This window comes from Nothobranchius furzeri, chromosome 15 (assembly GCF_043380555.1).
Source record: "Nothobranchius furzeri strain GRZ-AD chromosome 15, NfurGRZ-RIMD1, whole genome shotgun sequence".
Taxonomy (NCBI): domain Eukaryota; kingdom Metazoa; phylum Chordata; class Actinopteri; order Cyprinodontiformes; family Nothobranchiidae; genus Nothobranchius; species Nothobranchius furzeri.
The window spans coordinates 38,013,651-38,035,204 of NC_091755.1; the positions used below are offsets into that span (position 1 = coordinate 38,013,651).

At 44.1% G+C, this 21,554-nt stretch overlaps 1 protein-coding gene across 3 annotated transcripts in view; it reads left to right on the forward strand.

Moving 5' to 3' along the window:
* Window positions 1–21,554, forward strand: part of plxna2 (plexin A2) — a 305,307-nt gene that overhangs the window by 186,204 nt on the left and 97,549 nt on the right. For 2 of the 3 annotated variants that reach the window (XM_015967086.3, XM_070544789.1), the window contains exons 7-8: window positions 11,023–11,176; window positions 18,009–18,105. In XM_015967086.3, the coding sequence (XP_015822572.3) occupies window positions 11,023–11,176; window positions 18,009–18,105 (251 nt within the window). Of the gene's footprint in view, window positions 1–7,640; window positions 7,775–11,022; window positions 11,177–18,008; window positions 18,106–21,554 lie in introns of those variants that run through there. The other variant, XM_070544791.1, reaches the window with a different exon arrangement.

Here is a 21,554-nt window from a genome sequence, read left to right on the forward strand (position 1 = left end):
TTGATTGAGTGGCCTACAGCAGCTCTGAGATGCTTCAAGATGTAAAATGAATCTGGAGCCACATGAAAAGGTTCTCACAGAGTTGTTTCAATGAAAAAATACAAAAAAAATCAAGAGATTCCCAAAACCTGGTGTTGCTATCTGGAAAATCTAGGATCTTGGACAATGGTGTAAACTCAGTTTGTCAGCTTCTCACGGTGTGCATGGTGATGCTGGCTTCTTTGTTTTGACTTCAATGTTTTTGGATTCTAAGATTACAGCAAATTCTCATTTAAATGCATCTGCAGCAAAACGCATAAAAAAAAACAATAACAAGTGTGCTGCGTGAAGTAATCATCTTATAATGATGACGAGCATACAGATACATCCCAGTGGTAAAAATATGTATTTCTATTAACCCTTTGATGCGTGAATTATGAAATCTTCAACCATGATTTTTTAACAATTTTTTTCATTCATCTTTAGGTGTGAATGAAACAAATTTCAACAAATATCTTTTGTAACATTTTGTTAATTTACAAATAATTTATTACATGTCCATCTCAGTGGACAGCGTGAATTCTGACCTTGGAATATTTTGGCTTGGCTTACTGAAGTCCAAATGGAGGGGCTCAAATGCAATAAAGTCTTCAACAGCTGTGCTTAATAGCAAAAATAAATAAATAACAAATTTGAGTACCTGTCCACTGTAGTGACCGTTATGCATCAAAGGGTTAAATGCAAGAATATTGAGAGTTAGAGAAAACCTATTTTAATGAATAAAAAAAAACCTGCTATTTATGGCAGAGCCTGAACCCGTTATAGCTGTGGTACTCAATCCTGGGCCTGGAGTTCCGGTATCCAGCGCGTTTTAGTGTTGCCCTCCTTTAATACAACTGATTTCAATCAGCAGGTGATTAACGCGCTTCTGCAGAGCCCGATGAGCTGCTGCACAGGTGATTCAACCACTGAACCCAGTGTGTTAGAGCAGAGAAACCACTGAAACATGCTGGATACCGGTCTGCCAAGGCCAGGAGTAGTGATCCACTGCTTTAAAGGGTTGTATGCTATTGCGTAATATTTAATATTACATTTCATTAACTCATTCGCTGCCAGCCGTTTCCTGATCGGTAAAGCCCTTCGCTGCCAGTGTTTCTCACCATTGTTACTGTTTTTATAAGAGTCACAGAACGTGTCGACACCAAAACAACCAAAACAAAGCGGAGACTCACCTCTTACATCAGGAAGAATCCGCGCGTTTCGAGAGTTATCCGTTCTTTCATAATCCTTTGTTGAATTGTGATCGGCAGAAGCTTTTCCGGTTCGCCCCTCACTTTTTTCACAGCAGCGGCCCAAAACGATCTCCTAACACATGGATGTTCTGCTTCCCAATCACGTGACGTGTGACGTACGCGGATAGAGATCGGCTTTAGAGCTGGGATGTTTGTTCTCACGGTGTGGGGGCTCGTTCCGACGCCCACACAGTAAAAAAATGCAAATGACAACTTTAGGCGTCATTGGCAGTGGAAGATTTAACGTTTAAGCTGGAAAAAATTGGGCAAAACATTAAACAATAAAATAGATTTTAAAGTTTTTTTTTTTCAGCCAGTAATTATTTCAGCTAGTTTCTTTTAAAAGGTTAAAGTAAATCTTTGTCGTGATAAAAAAAATAAGGTATAGACAGGGTTTGGAGCTATTGGGAGCCCCCAAAATGCTCCCCTGAAAGGGTGATGGGCTCCCCCAGAAGCCCTCAACTGACACACCCAGGGGGAGCCCCAGAAATGGTAAATGGTAAATGGCCTGTATTTGATATAGCGCCTTCTGGAGTCCTGGAACCCCCCAAGGTGCTTTACAACACAATCAGTCATTCACCCATTCACACACACATTCACACACTGGTGGGGATGAGCTACAATGTAGCCACAGCTGCCCTGGGGCGCACTGACAGAGGCGAGGCTGCCGAGCACTGGCGCCACCGGTCCCTCCGACCACCACCAGCAGGCAACGTGGGTTAAGTGTCTTGCCCAAGGACACAACGACAGCGACAGACTGAGCGGGACTCAAACCTGCAACCTTCCGATTACGGGGCGAGCTCTTAACTCCTGTGCCACCATCGCCCCAAAAATGCTCCATTCCCCCACCACCTCTCTCTTATGGCATTGTAATGAATCAGATCCCCGCCCGGACCACTCCCACCACCCACCCCCCATTCTCACAGGCCTCCCCCAGAAGCCTGTGTGTAAAGGATAGATGTACAGTGGTTTGGGTGACACACCCAAACGTTGCTCAGTATCAGCTAAACAGTCCAAGTTATTGTTTTTTTCTTATTTGAATGTCAATTTGTTTTGTCAACCGTAATGAATTGGGTTTGATGCCAAAGCTCAGCCAGCTATAGTTTGACGCAAAATGATTTCTTCCTGAAAGTTTGGTTTGTGGGTTGTTTGTCAGCACTGCTCACACATTGACACAGGCAAAAACATCATCACCGTTCACTGATGGGGATCCCTCTGGAAGCCTGTCACATGAACTCAGGTTTGCCCTTCTCCACACAGACGCTTTTGTTGACGAGAGACTCTGAGGTGTTTGCTGGTTTGCCTCCGGTGCTATAACGGTACACACTGATTGTGTAACTGCCGTGGTTTCATTGTCACCCACAACGTTTCAAAGCAGCTTGATTGCTTGTCCCCTCTTGGCTTGAGGTCTGACTGTCACACGTGCTTAATGCTGCTTAACACGGATTATATCCATGTGAACCAGGTGACTTTATTGACAACGGTGTGCTATAAAATAGAGCCACCTGTTTTATTGGCAGAGCAAGGCTGAGGACTCCGAGTGCTATCAGAAGGTATCGGCATAAACCCGTTTACATCACATGGAGATGAGTTTCTGCTGGGAACAGGGTATCTGCAGGTTTAAGGGAGCCACATTTAAGACTTTTTAAGACCCTTTTTAAGGCCACTTAGACCAAATTTAAGCTATAATTTCCAGCGATTGCCTGGAAACGGTGCTAACCACGTCGCGAACATGGGATTAGCCATCCCGTTACCATTAAACTTTCACTTCCCCATGGCGCAAGCTCCCACTAGCTTAACCAGCTAATGTCCTCATCTAAAAATAGCCCCCTTTCACAACCAACTGAATGTGTACGGTTTCGCTTACGCCAATATCACACACAAAAAAGCTGAACACTAACTAGACATTCATGAAAATTTTATAGAAATTAAAGAATCTTTTTTATTGGGTTTTTGTGGTAATTTAAGACCTTTGGAAACTGCATTTAAGGATTATTTGTCATTTTTAAGGATTTTTAAGACCTTAAATTTGGAAAAGCAAATTTAAGACTTTTTAAAACTTTTTAAGGACCCGCGGATACCCTGTGGGAATCCACAGACCCACTAAACACCTCTGATAGCTACAATCAGTCTGTGACCGGCAGTGTTGGGAGTAATGCGGTACAAAGTAATTAATTACTCTAATGCATTGTTTTTGGCTATAATGTGGTAATGTAAGGCATTACAGGAAAAGAAAATGGTAATATTTACTCGGTACAATTGTCAGTAACGCGGTAATTACAATGCATTTTTAAACCCAGAATCAAGATGTGGGTTTCCTAAAAATTCTAATAGCGCGAAGCCTGAAAAAAGATCCAGTATCCACATATATGACGTCATTTATGGACTCAGCTTTGCGGGCATTCTCTGAGCAGAGAGGACGCAGCGGTAACGGCTCAAATACTCCAGCTGCGTCCTGCGCACGGCCGCTGTTATATTCACAAAATCGCTCCACCAAAACAAAGTAATTCGTGTGCGATCGTTTATATCAGCCCATATTCGCTGGTACTTCATGTACTTTTCAGCTGAGTTCATAATCTGTGCCCCGGTGATTTCAACTCATTGCTGCTGGTTTGGTAGATCCCTTTGGCTGATTAGTTAGAAAGTAGGAAATCTAGGAAACAGTTTTTCTGGAAGACGGAGAAAACATGCAGCATGCAGGAATGTTAGAGAGAGAAAGGGCCAGAAATTATTCAAATAAAATCAAGAAAACAAAACAAAGTGCTTGAAAAGAAAAAAGTAGGTAGATTTATCCCCAATACACATTTTTACCAGTGAAAAGCAATAATATATAAGCATTTAATATTTATACATGTGATAGAATCAGATCACCTCAGAAGTCAGTCCCACATCCAGGGCCGTATCAAGGCATTTGGGGACCAAGGCAAATATAGGCTTGGAGCCCCCACCACCTCACTCCCTGCTCAGTTAATATAAGATGGCAGCGTGCTGAGAGTACAGATTGTTGTTGCTTTTATTTAATAAACAATCATTTTAAAGCCCTGTTATTATATCTGACTGTTTTTAACAGCAACCCTAGCTAGCTCAGACACATCGACATACATATATGGACAATGGGTTTCCATAGACTTGCTCTTGCATTGTGGGGGCTAGCTCAGACACCACATCACCTTCCACATATATGTCATGAGCTCACTGAGCGTCAGATTACCAGATTCATATTGAAGTTGCTTTGGTGAAAGTAACTTAAAGTAATGCAAAAGTAGTGTAATGCCTTACATTTTAAAATCAGTAATATTGTAATGTAATGAATTACTTTAAAATGAGGGTAACAAGTAATAAATAATACATTACAGTTTTGAAGTAACTTGCCCAACACTGGTGACCGATTGGAATCTTAATCAGGGATTGTAGCTGTAGAAGCTGTGTTTCTGTATAAAAGTAATAAATATTTACTGACTTAGCTTCCTGAACCAGTAAGTAGAGCTGTGTCCTGCAGGACTGATGAGTGGGCTTTAGTTGAATACTTTTATAAACCTTTAACAGCTTCACATTACAAGGATTGTTCCACATACATATTTATGATATTCCAGCAGGAATTGACTCACCAGAAACGCTGCTGGTGATATTCACACTCATAAACAATTACAATTAAATAATTGTTTGAAGTGAAATTGAAAAGAAAAACTCAGTTTTGTCTCAACCTGAGTCTCTACAGTTAGCTAATTACAACATATAACATTTGTTTACTCAGATAAATAAATACTTAAAAATGCCAAAACATCTATTTCATGCCAGTTTCATTATTTCTATGCTAGCACTTCAGTGAAGTATTTGTAATATACAGATGAACCATGTAAAACATTTGTCATAATGATCAAAATTAAGAAAAGTACTGGTGTTGCCATGTTTACACACCTCTGTCTGTAGTCCATAATCATGCATCATCAGTCATTTTCCATTCAAAATTGCAATTTCAAACAACACTGTCACGTGTTCGTCAAAGCTGCACTTTAAAAAAAATCATCTGTTGAGCAGATGCAACATCCATCTCAAGCCTGACATGTCTGTTACCAAGGTGACGCCCTCCTGATAATGTGCTGCTGTCACACTGGAAGCTGATTTAACATGAAGTTACATAAGTAAGCCTAAACTGCGCTTCACTGTACAGATCACAACGTTTTTATTCATCGTACATCAGCAGCAGGGCTGCTCGATTATGGCAAAAATGATCATCACGATCTTTAAGTAACGTAGAGTTTCTTTTCTATGTGCTTATGTATTCAGTTATAATATAGCACAGGGCGCAATCAGAGGAAAATAAAATAATAAACAACAAACAAGGAAAAAGATCATCACAAACATAATCCGAGGCGACGGTGGCACAGGAGTTAAGTGCTCGCCCCGTAATCGGAAGGTTGCAGGTTGAAGCTCCGCTCAGTCTGTTGCTGTCGTTGTGTCCTTGGGCAAGACACTTAACCCACGTTGCCTGCTGGTGGTGGTCGGAGGGACCGGTGTCGCCAGTGCTCGGCAGCCTCGCCTCCGTCAGTGCGCCCCAGGGCAGCTGTGGCTACATCGTAGCTCATCTCCACCAGTGTTGAATGTGTGAGTGAATGGGTGAATGACTGATTGTGTTGTAAAGCGCCTCGGGGGGTTCCAGGACTCTAGGAGGCGCTATATCAAATACAGGCCATTTACCATTTATTTGAGCCATGGACATAATTGTCACTTTAGAAGTGGGGGGACACGGGGGGGTGGGGGGGTGGGGGGGGATATCTTTACAGTATGTTCTAATGGGAAACAGGCTTCAACACAAACGGTTGTTTTCCACTTGGTCCTAGAGCTCAACCAGTGTCAATTTAATATAGTGTAATATTGTTTCTGGATGGTAAAAAGTGCAGGGGTCAAAACTTGACCCCCCAAATTACGTCCATGCTTTGAGCAAAAAGCCAACACACTTGTTCGTAGTTTACGAGCAGACATTTATTCCCACAACCTGCTGCATAATAACGATGTCGTCCTGTCCAGCTTTGCTGCAGGAGTGTGTACATCAGCATGATGCAATGTGAGAAATAGGAGTTGTGGAGTGGGAGCACAGGAAGACGGTCAAATACATGTCTCACTCCCACCACCAGAGTTTGCAGCCCTGATAAAACATGGCTTGCTGTATTTAGCTTTTAGAACTGGTTTTGTGAGTGAGTGAGATTCACAGAGAGGTGTTGCTGATTGGTCGGTCAATGTGTCGTTGTCATGTTTCACATGCGTGCAACGTTCCCTTTCCTAATCCTGGAAGGATGGCCCTGAGCGCAGGCTGAGTGTTGCGCCAACCTGCAGAGAATATCAAGGATAAAGTTAAACATGAAAGTAGCTTTGGGTTACCAGAAACGTCGCTAGGTTGTTTGCTACGTGCTTTTAGGGGAAAAAAGTGAAGAAGGGAGTCTGGAAAATGGTTAAAAATAGCGACAAGTTAAGTAGGCAACACTGTGTCAGAGGTGTGCTCGATTTGCAACTCGGAGGGTGAGAGGAAACAGTGAGGGGGTGGGTGGGTGGTTGAGGGGCAAATAATCCGCTTATTTTAAAAAAATATATATCGTTCTAAATCCAGATCGTAATTGTGGTTGAAATTCCGTTTATCAGGCAGCCTTAATCAACAGTAGCAACAGAAAACAAAGTTCTGCAGATGCCTTTTAGTTCCGTTCCACTTATTTGACCCTGTTATCTACTTTACAACGATCCATTTGTGACATGCAGACGTTATTCTTCGTCTTTCATATCAACCATGTCTGCAAACAAGATTTGCAAACATGGCCCCTTTGCAGAAAGACAAGGGGGATACAATCTGAGAAGGGAATTAAATTAGAAACAACGTCTTGCTTGAATAAAACTTAAAAGTATGGTAAAGGGCTTGTATTTAATACAGCACCTTCTAGAGTCCTGGAACCCCCCCCAAGGTGCTTTACAGCACAATCACCCATTCACACACACCCTCACACACACACACACACACACACACACACACACACACACACACACACACACACACATACACACACACACACACACACACACACACACACACACATTGTGTTTGCGATGATGAGCTAAAGTGGAGCCAGAGGGATAGGTGAAATAAGCAATACCTCTTCCTATTCCTTTTCAGAATATTTTAGTTTGTGTTACTTTAATTTAAGTTGGAAAGTTCTATATGGTAATGCAATTTTATATATATTTTTTACGTACCACATCTGTTTTTTTTTCTTTCGTTATCTTTGTGAATTAAATATTAGTTAACCTTGTTTGAAAATAACAAAAAAAAAAACTAAACAAAGAAATAAAAGGTTGACTCACCTTTCCATTCACAAACTCCAGTGATCTCCATTACAACAGCGCATGTGGGTAACAGGACAGAGAGCAATAACAAGGAAACCATTAAATTACCCTCACTAAACATCTCCACCAAGTATGCTGGTTGCTGCAAAGCTGCAAAAACACCCACCACCACCACCAGCAGCACCACCACCACCAGCAGTAGGACCATTACCACCACCACCGCCAGCACCAACACCACCACCACCACCAGCAGCAGCACCACCACCACCAGCACCATCAGCAGCAGCACCACCAGCACCAGCAGTAGCACCAGCACCACCTCCACCACCGCCAGCACCACCACCAGCAGTAGAACCAGCACCACCACCAGCAGTAGAACCAGCACCACCACCAGCAGTAGGACCATTACCACCACCACCAGCAGCACCAGCACCACCAACAATACCACCACTAGCAGTGGCACCAGCAGCACCAGCACCACCGCCAGCACCACCACCACCACCAGCAGCAGTAGGACCATTACCACCACCACCAGCAGCACCAGCACCACCAACAATACCACCACTAGCAGCAGCACCAGCACCACCGCCAGCACCACCACCACCACCAGCAGCAGTAGGACCATTACCACCACCACCAGCAGCACCAGCACCACCAACAATACCACCACTAGCAGCGGCACCAGCAGCACCAGCACCACCAGCACCACCGCCAGCACCACCAACAATACCACCACTAGCAGCAGCACCACCACCAACAGCAGCACCACCACCACCAGCACCACCAACAATACCACCACTAGCAGCGGCACCAGCAGCACCAGCACCACCACCACCACCAGCACCACCACCATCAGCACCAGCACCACCATAAGCACCACCACCACCAGCAGCAGCACCAACAATACCACCAGTAGCAGCAGCACCAGCACCACCACCACCATCAGCACCACCACCACCACCAGCAGCAGTAGGACCATTACCACCACCACCATCAGCTCCACCACCACCACCACCACCACCACCAGCAGCACCACCACCACCACCAGCAGCAGTAGGACCATTACCACCACCACCGTCAGCTCCACCACCACCACCAGCACCACCAACAATACCACCAGTAGCAGCAGCACCAGCACCACCACCACCAGCAGCAGCAGTAGGACCATTACCACCACCACCATCAGCACCACCACCACCACCAGCACCACCAACAATACCACCACTAGCAGCAGCACCAGCACCATCAGCACCACCACCAACACCAGCACTGCCACTAGCAGCAACAGCACCACCACCACCAGCAGCAGCAGTAGGACCATTACCACCACCACCACCAGCACCACCAACAATACCTCCACTAGCAGCAGCACCAGCACCACCAGCACCACCATCAGCACCACCACCAGCACCACCACCAGCACCAGCACTGCCACTAAAAGCAACAGCACCACCACCAGCAGCAGCACCACCATAAGCACCAGCACCAGCAGCACCACCAGCACCACCATAAGCACCAGCACCAGCAGCCCCACCAGCACCACCATAAGCACCAGCAGCACCACCATAAGCACCACCACCATAAGCACCAGCAGCACCACCATAAGCACCACCACCATAAGCACCAGCAGCACCACCATAAGCACCACCACCATAAGCACCAGCAGCACCACCATAAGCACCACCACCATAAGCACCAGCACCAGCAGCCCCACCAGCACCACCATAAGCACCAGCAGCACCACCATAAGCACCACCACCATAAGCACCAGCAGCACCACCATAAGCACCACCACCATAAGCACCAGCACCACCATAAGCACCAGCACCAGCAGCCCCACCAGCACCACCATAAGCACCACCACCATAAGCACCAGCAGCACCACCAGCACCACCATAAGCACCACCACCATAAGCACCAGCAGCCCCACCAGCACCACCATAAGCACCAGCAGCACCACCAGCACCACCATAAGCACCACCACCATAAGCACCAGCAGCACCACCAGCATCAAGGAAGGCAGAAGAACAGCAAGAGCTACTTTACTTTATGTAGCAGCCATATTGTCTTTGTGTGTTCATGTGGGGATGTTTGCATGAGTGTTTATGTGTATATGTGTGTTTGCCAATGATGAGAGCTAATTAATGTGAGAGGTTACTCAGGGAATTCCAAACTGAACAAAAGACATTGATTGCTGTGATTGCTGTAATCAAGGATCTCTCTGACACCTCGGAGTGAAGCATCCCAAACACGGGGTGAAAGGAAAACGGGAAGACGAGAGGTCCTCAGCAGAAAAGGAGGAATCTTCCCTCCACTGGATGAGTATCAGAGGAAGGCGGCTAACAAGGGAGGCAGCGTGGTCTGCTGCCGAGACAGTCGCGCCTCCTGAAAGACCTGCTGTTAAGCTGCTCAGCTGCCTTTTCTGTCCCAGTAGCCCCACGGTGTTTAGGAACAAGCAGATAAAACAAAGAAAAACTTCAAACGCCACGGCCAAAAAATAACAGCTAATAGAACGCAGCTGTGAAATGCCATGGTGATAATTATTCAGAAAGCTTCTGTTGACTGGAGAGCCAGATCACACACCCTGAGCACAAGATGTGTATTTATAATCAGAGCTGCTGAATGGTCCGGTCCTGGTGCCTCTGTGCTGCTGTATTTTCATGTTGTTTTGCATTATGGAAATATCATTTTGTCTCGGAGAAACTTCAAAATCCAAAGGGCAGAATGAACTTTTATAAAAATGTACTCATAGGCTGATGAAGGACATCTTCTGCAGCTGGATGTGGGGTGTAGAGTCTGTGTTCAGTCCCATGTCCCCCACATGCTGGCTCTAAAACAATTCTTGGCAAAGCCGACTGCAGCTCTGACTACAGCAGTGCTCCTTCAGTCCTTGTGTTTGGAGCTTGTACTGCTGCTCTCAGATAGCTTCGTTTGGTTTTCTTCAGAACTTCATATCAGACTTTCATTATGATGTCGTTTTAAAATGTGAGTTGATTTGACACTACAGTGATCCCTCGCTACTTCGCGGTTCGTTTATCGCAGATTCACGACTTCGCAGATTTTTTCTTTGGAGCCTTATTCAAGGGAAATTCGCCGATTTGCGGTATTTTTCACTGATTCGCGGTATTTTTCTATGCAAAATATCAAGAAATTCCTGTTTTTTTCATCAATTTCATCATAAAATGCACTTTTTGTAATAAAACTATAAAAAAAACCAAGTAAATTTTTTTTTCTATGTAAAGGGAGAGTTGTAAAAGTCTGAATTCTGAATGCGTTCCTGTTAAATAAACACTGTAAATATGGTGTCCCTACTTCGCGGATTTTCACCTATCGCGGCCAGGTCTGGAACGCATCTACCGCGATAAACGAGGGATCACTGTAAATCATATTAATCTGAGCATGTGCCCCGTCTCCTGTGCAGCTGCTGGTGAAGGTGACTGATGTTCCAGACCTTTCTGCTGGTATAACCTGCTCCTTCGGTAACTTAACGGAGGTCGAGGGGCAAGTGAACGGCAACCAGATACTCTGCGTGTCTCCTGCTGCTAAGGATGTCCCCCTCATACCCACTGACCAAGGTACATCCCACTTTCTGTGGGGGGGGGGGGGGGGGGGGGGGGATCAGCCCTGGTAACCTTAGTAACCGACATCAGTAGCAGAAGTCCGTTTTGGTATTTCCAGTACTTCCCACAGATGTTTGATAAGATTCCGGTCCGGAAAATTTAGATGCCGAGGAAACCCCTCAGACTGATTTTTGTTGCCTTTCTCACGTCTCTCTTGCAATGTGCCGGAATTCATTATCCACGTTTTGTCATGATGGGAAGTTTCTTTACCCACATGAAAGAATCACACACTGAGATCAAGGTAAGAAAAAATAAAAAAAATGTTTATTTAAAAGGAAACTAAGGTAAACCGAGGGCGCTGATCCAAACGGGACAGGGTGAACTCGGATTCTTAAAAGAACAGAAGAATAAACGGGGTGAACACAGGAAATAAACTATATAACGAAGATGGATGAAGTAAACCAACATGGTGGAAGTGGAGATTCTTCTCACCCGATGCAACATGCTTCTCTCTCTCGCTCAGCTTCCTGATTGGCTACAGGTCACATTCAGCTGACCTCGCTTTAAGACCACCTGAGTTTACAGCCAGTCTGATCTCAGTTGCTCCTGAGTCTGGTTTCCATCAGGTTTAGTAAAAAATGGCAACCAGATTACAAACTGAAGATAAATTAGACACAATTAAGATATTTTATAACTAAACTGCGACAAGAACAACGACTGTCTCAACGTTTTTGCTCTTACAGTGTGTGCCTCAATCGAAATGTTTTATATTTTCTTGCATTATTGTGTTTTTTGTAGTCACCAGCAATCCCAGCCCAGTGATATACTGGTTTGGTTGCCATTGCAGACGAATAATATCCCATAATAGCTGCACATGTGAAACGAATCAGCCACAAAAATAAGTCCTTCTGCATGTTGGTCATATTCTAACACCCCCCCCCCTCTTAGCTTAAATTACCCATCAGTGGTCGTAATGTTATGGTTGATTGGTAAACAAACAATGCCACATAGACACCGATCAAAGCCATTCATCCTCACCTTCTACTGATGCATGGTTCCTGTGATTCTTTTCTGTTTCATTTGCTCAGCACCGAGTTTATCGTTAGCGATCCAATAGGTCCAGTTAAACCAGGAGCAGCCTAACAGGCGCCCATGGATCCATGATGAGCTGCCGTGTTGGGATGTGTGCTACAAACAACACTCAGCTGCATTAGGGCCTGATGGAGAATCAGACAGAGGTCCTCGACCTGTGGTCTAACCGCAGGGATCCACCGCTCCACCATCAGATGTGGCTAGTCGGGGACAGTCAAGCATTAAAGTTCAGTCCGAGACAAATTAGACAAGGATAGCAGGAGCTGAAAGGACATAGCTAAGACTCAGACATATATTTATATTTGCTTTTGGTGGAAAATGTTTTTCAGTAGACATCAAAGAATCAAACCTGCCTTTATATCCCAAGAACACACTAAATGAACAAAGCAAACATTCTAGGCAGTGTGATGTGCTTTCAATGTCAAAGTTGTAAATGAGCAACATCCTGGTCTTAGATAGCTTCCTAAACAACCTCTGGCCAGATTAGCTCAAACCAGACCACCAGGTTTCTAAAGCCCCCTTCAGACAGGCCATGAAAAACGGAAATGTTCCGGACTCTGTCCGTAAGACCTTCGTGTCTGAATACAAACATCCGGATAACGTGTTCCGGAATTTAACCGGACGAAGCCCCTAGTAACAGGTCCGGACTTGTTACGGACAGGGTGGCTGCTTCAGACTGGTGAGGTAGAGTTCCGGACAAGGGGCACCTAGATAGCTCGCTGCTGTAGCATGCGGCGAACCACGGCAGCTCGCCTCCTACGGTACCGTCTAGACACGCGACGGAGCGCTTCACACCGCTTCAGTGATTCCTTTAACCATTGAGCTTCATCATCCAGGTCTCTTATGCGTCTTCGTGTGCGCAGAATTATGCTTAAGCGCCTCGTGATTTTTATCTTGAGAGGCGCTATTGAAATGATATTTTCTTCTACTTCTTCTTAACATAAGTCTGATTCCCCCCCCCCCCCCCCCCCCACACACACACACACACACACACACACACACACACACACACCCCGCGCGCCGCCGTCAGACATCCGGAACTTTTCCCTGCTGTGTGAAGGCAGCCGAAAGGACAAGTTCCGGTACAAAAGTGGTGTGTCTGAAAACACAGTTCCGGTTAAAAACCGGATTGAATTGTCCACACATATTCCAGAATGTCAATCTGAAAAGGGCTTAAGTGTCCTTGTGTTTAATGCGAACGTTATTTGGTAAACTGTCACCTGTTCGTTCTTTTTTGTTATTTCTACAGAAACATTATCAGCTAGACGTTGACCCTGGATGAATGCTACATTTTACTGCAGCTGCTGCTTATAAATAACCATAAGTCTGAGTAATTCACTCACATTTAAATGTTAATAAAATGAATGCATGAACCTGTTAAAACTGGAGCGGTTATCAGTCAGACAGAAGCCTTGCATTAAGCAATAAAGTATTTTTGATTTCCACACAAAGGCAGACTTCACCACGGCAGATGCCTTCAGCACTTTTTCTATTAGTCGTGTGAATATTTACATTTGTTATTTGAAGGAAACTGTTTTCTCCTCACAAGTTAAAATGGCTGCAAGGTGACAAACGGAGCACTCTGAATAATAAATCACATGTGGTGTGTGTAAATTAGTGTGTGTTTTAGATGGTTTGGTAATCCCCTTACCCAACCCCCTCTCTGAGTAAATGGCAGTCCTGTTTGCCCCAAGCTCCCAGCAAAGGTGGAGCATCAGGCACTAATATAAATGTTCTCCCTCAGGTAAATGTCAGCCAATCCTCCCATTAAGCCTTCCCATCATCCTGCCAGAGATCCATCCAGCTGTTTACTCCTCCGATCCTTCCACCATCCGCTCCCCCCAAAGCCTCTTCCCGCTGACCTCCCTGCCATCCCCTACCTCCCAAACCTTTAGCAAACATTCCTGCTGCGGTGGTGACAGCATGTGGAGAAAGCAGAAGAGAAAAGTGGCAGAGGAAAGAGAATGAGACGCAGAGGTGTAGGGAACGGAAACATGAAGAACCGAGAAGGAATTAGAATTAAATCCTGCCCAGGTTAGACATAGGCCTAGTCCACACGTAGCCGGGTTTTTTTAAAACGAATATCCGCCCCTCCAAAAACTTGCATCCACACCACCTCGTTTTAAAAACAAACTCTGTCCACACATACCCGGATAAATTCGTTGTTAAGGACATGCCAGACCTGTAGGCGGCAGTACTTCCCCCGTTCTTAACCTCGTCCTTCGTCTGTGGTCTTCCGCAAGGAGCAGTAATTCCGCTTGCAAAAACAAACAAGCAGAAAGCGCTTGGACAATTGATAAAGCGAGCGCAGCTCTGAGGGCATCCATGCTGTCGGCTAGTGTAAACACAGGTCTCACACGTGATGTCAGCATTTTTTTGTCGCGGAAAGTGACGTTGCGGACCTTAAAACTCCGGTTTTGTCCGTCCACACGCAGACACCCAAAACGGAGAAAACGCAGTTCTTCACTTTGGCCGGAGTTTTTAAAAAGATCCGTTTTCGTGTGAAAAAACTCCGTTTTCGTGTGGATGACAGGCCAAAACCTAGAAAAATATCTACGTTTTGGCAGATCCCCGGCTACGTGTGGACAGGGCCTAAGATGATGAGCACGCCGGACCTGCTAATGAAAACAACGAGCACTCTTTCCCACCGAGGAGAAACAGCTTCCCCAGCAGGTTTTGTGCGGTCTGGACCTCTGTCCCTTCTGTCCGCTCTTGGGAGATCTGTGTAATAGATTTCTGCTCTGAGCCTGCTTTCAGTCCTTGGTGAAACAAACCCTGATTCCCAGCAGGTGTTGTGGAGAGAAGGGAACACCGAGGGTCAGCGAAACCTCCTACACACTGCTGTCCACTGAAACGCGAGCACATACACAGACGCATATAGCTATTTACAGAATAATCTGATGAAGATGAGTTAAGTTGGAAGTCTGTTGAGAAAATGCAGATAAACAAATTCATTAGCGTTGTTCCTCTGCTTCATTAAAGGTGTTGATGCATTTATGCCCATTTTTTACAGGTGTTTTCGTCATTCTTCCATTTGTGCGTCTAAGTTTGGTTTGGGTTTATTTACGTAGCTTTAGAAAATTCCACACATCTAACGTGTGCTCTGATTTTTAGAAGTTGTACATCTCACCAGGGGCGGATTTAGGACTGAAGAAGATCCGGGGCTTAACACACACACGTGACACGCACTAGTCAACATCATATATGTCTTGTACCACATATTTTTTTAATCTGAAGCTACATATTAAGCATTTTCAGGGCAGAGTATTGTTCCTGTTAGTGTTTAGTGAGAGATGATAGTAAATATTCCCTTTCTTTCTCCAACAACTTTACCTGATAGTAAGCTAACTTTAGGCAAACCAGCAGCACAACAAATATTTTCAAATAAGACTCACAAACCTGAGTCAACACCAGTCTCATCAAAGCTGGGGTTCTGTCGCCGTACTTTTTGTCTAAAAAACGTCCTTATGTCCATCTTCACTCATGCGTTTCAGGCAGAGAGTGTAGAAGAAGCCGGCTGCTGAAGGGCTTCTTCTTCAGTGGTGGAGGCTCAGGCAGGCTGAATACAAACTACTGCCAGCTGCTCCCTCTCTGTTGGACTTTGGTACTGCATGTTACTTTCGCGATTTAGATCCGGGGCTCTTCATGAAACATCCGGGGCTTCAGCCCAAGTAGCCGGGCCTAACGCCGCCCCTGCATCTCACGGTGTGGACGGCATGAATGCATGATTTGGGCGTATGGATAAAATGCAATCGCTATCATAGGCTCCAGTTCTAACAGTCAGGGTGTGGTTGACGTTTGGACCCAAACGCAGAAATCCAGGAAGCAAGACAAGTAAATCACTTTAATTCCTTCTTTTAAACAAAGCAAGGTCAGGAGCATGAGCAGAGTGTGCAAATACAGCACAGATAACAGAGGTAGCATCAAAAGCAAGTGAAATGGACTCAGTAGAAACGGGGCTGTAGAGGTGAAGGAAGGCTAGGAAAACTTCTTCATCGTGTAAGCAGGCTGATGCCCTAGAGGCGTGTTGCTGCCACAGCCGTCCTTAAACAACAAAATCAGAGCTCACAGCCTATCGTGCACCCCCGCTGCATGCAGAAAGCCCATGAGCGCGATCACCTTGCACTTGTCAACAGAAGATAACCGCGTGCTCTAGCTAAACACAGGTCCACCAGCGTCAGCCAAACCCCAGAATTCCCACCTCTGTCCCGCATACTTCCCACAGTGCACCGCCTCCAGTTCTCCACTGTTACGCCCCCCTCCTGAAGGTCTAGGAGGATGAGGGGACTAACACAGGAAAATAGGTGGAGGAGTGTGTGTGAGGACAAATAACGAGGTGGTGAGAGTAAAAACAAAAGGGTTTATTAACAAAAGGTGTCCGCTGCTAACGGCACAAATAAGGCTTAGTAATACTGGTGATTAAAAGGTGGGAACTGAAAACATAAGCAGACTAACTGCTTATGAAAAAGGCTTTCTGCCTAACTTAAATCACAACCACCTAAACCCAAAATATCCCCGGCTCAAAAGTCCTATGGGGATAAAAACCACCAAAACAAGAAAACTGACCCTCTGTCAGCGAAATCCTACAAAAGAGGATAATTAAGCCTGATCCCTATAGAAAAACCGCTAAACATTTACCGCATCAATTTAATTTTAGCCAAGAGTCTATGAGCTCGGGAGAAACACAGGCTAATCCTGGCTCTCCCTGACTGTCTGCTGTGTTCCTCCTTTTAAGCCTGTTGGCTGCTTGATAGCTGATGAAGATCAGCTGCTGTCTTCTCCGGCGTGCCTCTCTCCGAGGTCCTGAATCGGTGCTGGGGCACTGGAGAGTGGATTTAAGCAGGTTCAGGAGCTGTTCCTGGTGCTGAATCCCCGGCAGTGGGGACAACGGGCTCAGGGAAAATGAGAGGACGGACCGAGGGGACGAGGGTCGTCACACCCACATTAAAACTTCCCATCCGGGTTCTTCCCAACCAAAAACAACCCATCTCGGAGGCCACTGTGCCCCTGCCTGGCCAGGAAGACTGAGTCCCACCTCCTACTGACACAACCAGACCCCCGGGGCCCGAATGAGCGCTGCAGTGTTGCAATAATAAACTGGTAACTGAGCACAGGGGGCAACACCAGAACACATGGCTAGAGAAGAAAGATAAGAACTACAAACAGAGATGGACTACAGAACTAAACACGTGAATCTAAAATAAACAGACTTGGAAAAATAATATAATCTAGCATAAAATGGGGCAAAGACATGACACAGAGAACCTGAACGCGGAACGAGAGGAGTAAACTAGACTGAACTCAAAAAACAGGATCTTACAAATGAAACTGAGGAATACACTGAAAACAAAAGGACACGCAGCATCGAGTCAAAGGTGATGTGCACATAGGGGAACAGAACAGAACCTGTAAACACACAAATAAGAAAGGGAAAATGATGAGGAGTAAAACCCGGATGTTGCCGGGTGTTACCGTGTTACTGAGTATCTGCTGCTGCTGCTGCTGCTGCTGCCAGAGGTCTCGTAGAGCATTGCTGTTGCAGAAACCAATTATCGGTTCTTTATGTTTAGAGCGTTTATTGAAGGATCTTTTTATGATGCTTCAACGATAAAAAAAATCCCCATCAATGATTTTTCTGAGCTGACTAACCGCTGCAGCGCTACATTTGTGGACACTAGACCTGAGCTGGAGTCGTGATTTTACTGTGACGTAACAATAACTCAATGGGGGGGGGTTCTCGTTTCCTCTCTTTCAGACTGGTCAGGCGTTGAGCTGAGGCTCAACTCTAAGGAGACCCGTCAGATGCTCATCAGCACTGAGATCAAGTTTTACAACTGCAGTGTCCACCAGCTGTAAGTATCGTTCTATGAGTCTGTCTCTGTCCAAAATCTGCCACGGAAAATCAATGCTCTGGGTTTTGTGTTACAACCGGATCTAAATCTCATCCCACCCATCCTCCTAAAAATAACTCGGTGAAACTAATTTGGTCAGATCTTTTGCTTCAACCTTGTGCCGATCGTTTCAGCTTTCTCGCTGCTGAGATACTGAAGCGTCCATCCCGCTACAAAACTTACAGCTTTCAGTGTAACAGGTCCTCGGTAAAGATTCTCTGCTTTTGATTGATAGACGTTGAGTTGAATCCCCAGATCGTTGATTTCAGCGTCTTCTGCATCCCTCTGTTCTGTTTGTGTGAAATCCAAAGGCCTCTTTGGTCTGAAACAACAACGGTGACGCTGAAGCAGGGTCGCAGGACTCCTAGCACTTTAAATTATCTTTTGACTTCCCTCGTGACATTAAAAGAAAATGTTTCAGCCACCGGGCAGTGTTAGTCTGAGTTTGTTCTTTCTCCACTCGCTTTCCTCTGAAATTCCTGTCTGCATGGCACAGAATGGAATTACCAGCTCGCTCACATCAGCTCAGATGAACAGAGATGACCACCGCACTAGTGCACACAGTCATGCACACTCAAACGCACATGGACAGACGCATAGACTTGAAAAGGGCACACGCTCTTCTTTGCATGCAGTGATGCCAACTCCTGCTCTCTCTCTCTCTCTCTCTCTCTCTCTCTCTCTCTCTCTCTCTCTCTCTCTCTCTCTCTCTCTCTCTCTCTCTCTCTCTCTCTCTCTCTCTCTCTCTCTCTCTCTCTCTCTCTCTCTCTCTCTCTCTCTCTCTCTCTCTCTCTCTCTCTCTCTCTCTCTCTCTCTCTCTCTCTCTCTCTCTCTCTCTCTCTCTCTCTCTCTCTCTCTCTCTCTCTCTCTCTCTCTCTCTCTCTCTCTCTCTCTCTCTCTCTCTCTCTCTCTCTCTCTCTCTCTCTCTCTCTCTCTCTCTCTCTCTCTCTCTCTCTCTCTCTTAGTCTGAACTCAGCTTGCCTGAAGGTGATCCAGTCCTGTTGCTCAGAGTTTGTCCGATTGCCATGTTTTTGCACCAATGAATATTTCACAATAAGTGTGTGTGCATGACTCAACCTCATATCTAAGAGTGAAGGAGAAAGGGAAATCGACACTAAAATGCACTTGCTGAGGAACTCTTCGTGAACACATAAAGCCCAGTCTTTCACAATTTAAAATCAGTGTTGTTAATGATTTTAGTCCATGTTGGTCCCTGTTAGTCCCTCTTGGTCCCTGTTAGTCCCTGTTAGTCCCTGTTGGTCCAGTGTTAGAGTTTGATAGCACGCCATCTAAATAATGTATAATGCTTGGTGTCAGTTAGAGCCTGTTTAATGTGGTTGCTTATAGATAGATAGATAGATAGATAGATAGATAGATAGATAGATAGATAGATAGATAGATAGATAGATAGATAGATAGATAGATAGATAGATAGATAGATAGATGATAGATAGATGATAGATAGATGATAGATAGATAGATAGATAGATAGATAGATAGATAGATAGATAGATAGATAGATGATAGATAGATGATAGATAGATAGATAGATGATAGATAGATGATAGATAGATAGATAGATAGATAGATAGATATAGATAGATAGATAGATAATAGATAGATAGATAGATAGATAGATAGATAGATAGATAGATAGATAGATGATAGATAGATGATAGATAGATAGATAGATAGATGATAGATAGATAGATAGATAGATAGATAGATAGATAGATAGATAGATAGATGATAGATAGATAGATAGATAGATAGATAGATAGATAGATAGATAGATAGATAGATAGATAGATAGATAGAGATAGATAGATAGATAATAGATAGATAGATAGATAGATAGATAGATAGATAGATGATAGATAGATGATAGATAGATAGATAGATAGATAGATAGATAGATAGATAGATAGATAGATAGATAGATAGATAGATAGATAGATAGATAGATAGATGATAGATAGATAGATAGATAGATAGATAGATAGATAGATAGATAGATAGATAGATAGATAGATAGATGATAGATAGATAGATAGATAGATAGATGATAGATAGATAGATAGATAGATAGATAGATAGATAGATAGATAGATAGATAGATAGATAGATAGATAGATAGATAGATAGATAGATAGATAGATAGATAGATAGATAGATAGATAGATAGATAGATAGATAGATAGATAGATAGATAGATAGATAGATAGATAGGTAGATAGATAGATAGATAGATAGATAGATAGATAGATAGATGATAGATAGATGATAGATAGATAGATAGATGATAGATAGATGATAGATAGATAGATAGATAGATAGATAGATAGATAGATAGATAGATAGATAGATAGATAGATAGATAGATAGATAGATAGATAGATAGATAGATAGATAGATAGATAGATAGATAGATAGATAGATAGATAGATAGATAGATAGATAGATAGATAGATAGATAGATAGATAGATAGATAGATGATAGATAGATAGATAGATGATAGATAGATAGATAGATAGATAGATGATAGATAGATAGATAGATAGATGATAGATAGATAGATAGATAGATAGATAGATAGATAGATAGATAGATAGATAGATAGATAGATAGATAGATAGATGATAGATAGATAGATAGATAGATAGATAGATAGATAGATAGATAGATAGATAGATAGATAGATAGATAGATAGATAGATAGATAGATAGATAGATAGATAGATAGATAGATAGATAGATAGATAGATAGATAGATATCCACTGGTGTGTGTTCAGCCTGCAGTGGCACCAACAACTGAAGCAGAACTTAGAACAACAGTGTAATTCCTGGTGCTAGCTACTGCGCACGTGTAGCTCTGAGCACGTTAACATGCAGCTTTTTTCAAGTGATTCCAGTCACTAGCTGGTGTAGTGCAGTTGGTCAGCACATGCTATTGCAAGAGGGCCACAGGTTTGACAGCTAGCCTGTTTCTTTAAACTTAGAGGTAAAGATAAAGTCCCACTAGTGTCTGATATTTGTTATCTGCATTTGGTCTATTCCCTTGGGAACACGGCCGCACTCCAGAACCATTTGGTGGTTTTAACCCCACCTACACTGAGTCAGGGCTGATGAACTAACTCGAGGTAGGTGAGATGATGTGGAGAAGCAAACTGGAACTTCATTAAAACATAAAACGCTCTAAAGACAAAGCACCAAACAGCCTCAGCTCCTCCTGGCGCATTATCGTCAGGGGCGAACTTCTCTAAGTTTCTACTGTGTACTTTTTCAAAGCGGAAGAGTAAAACTCTTCTACGTGTTAGTAAAACTGTTCTGCTGGATTCTGGCTTCCCTGTCGAACACAGATGTTGACTGTAACAGACGGCAAGCTGAACTGGGTTTGCTCATTATTCT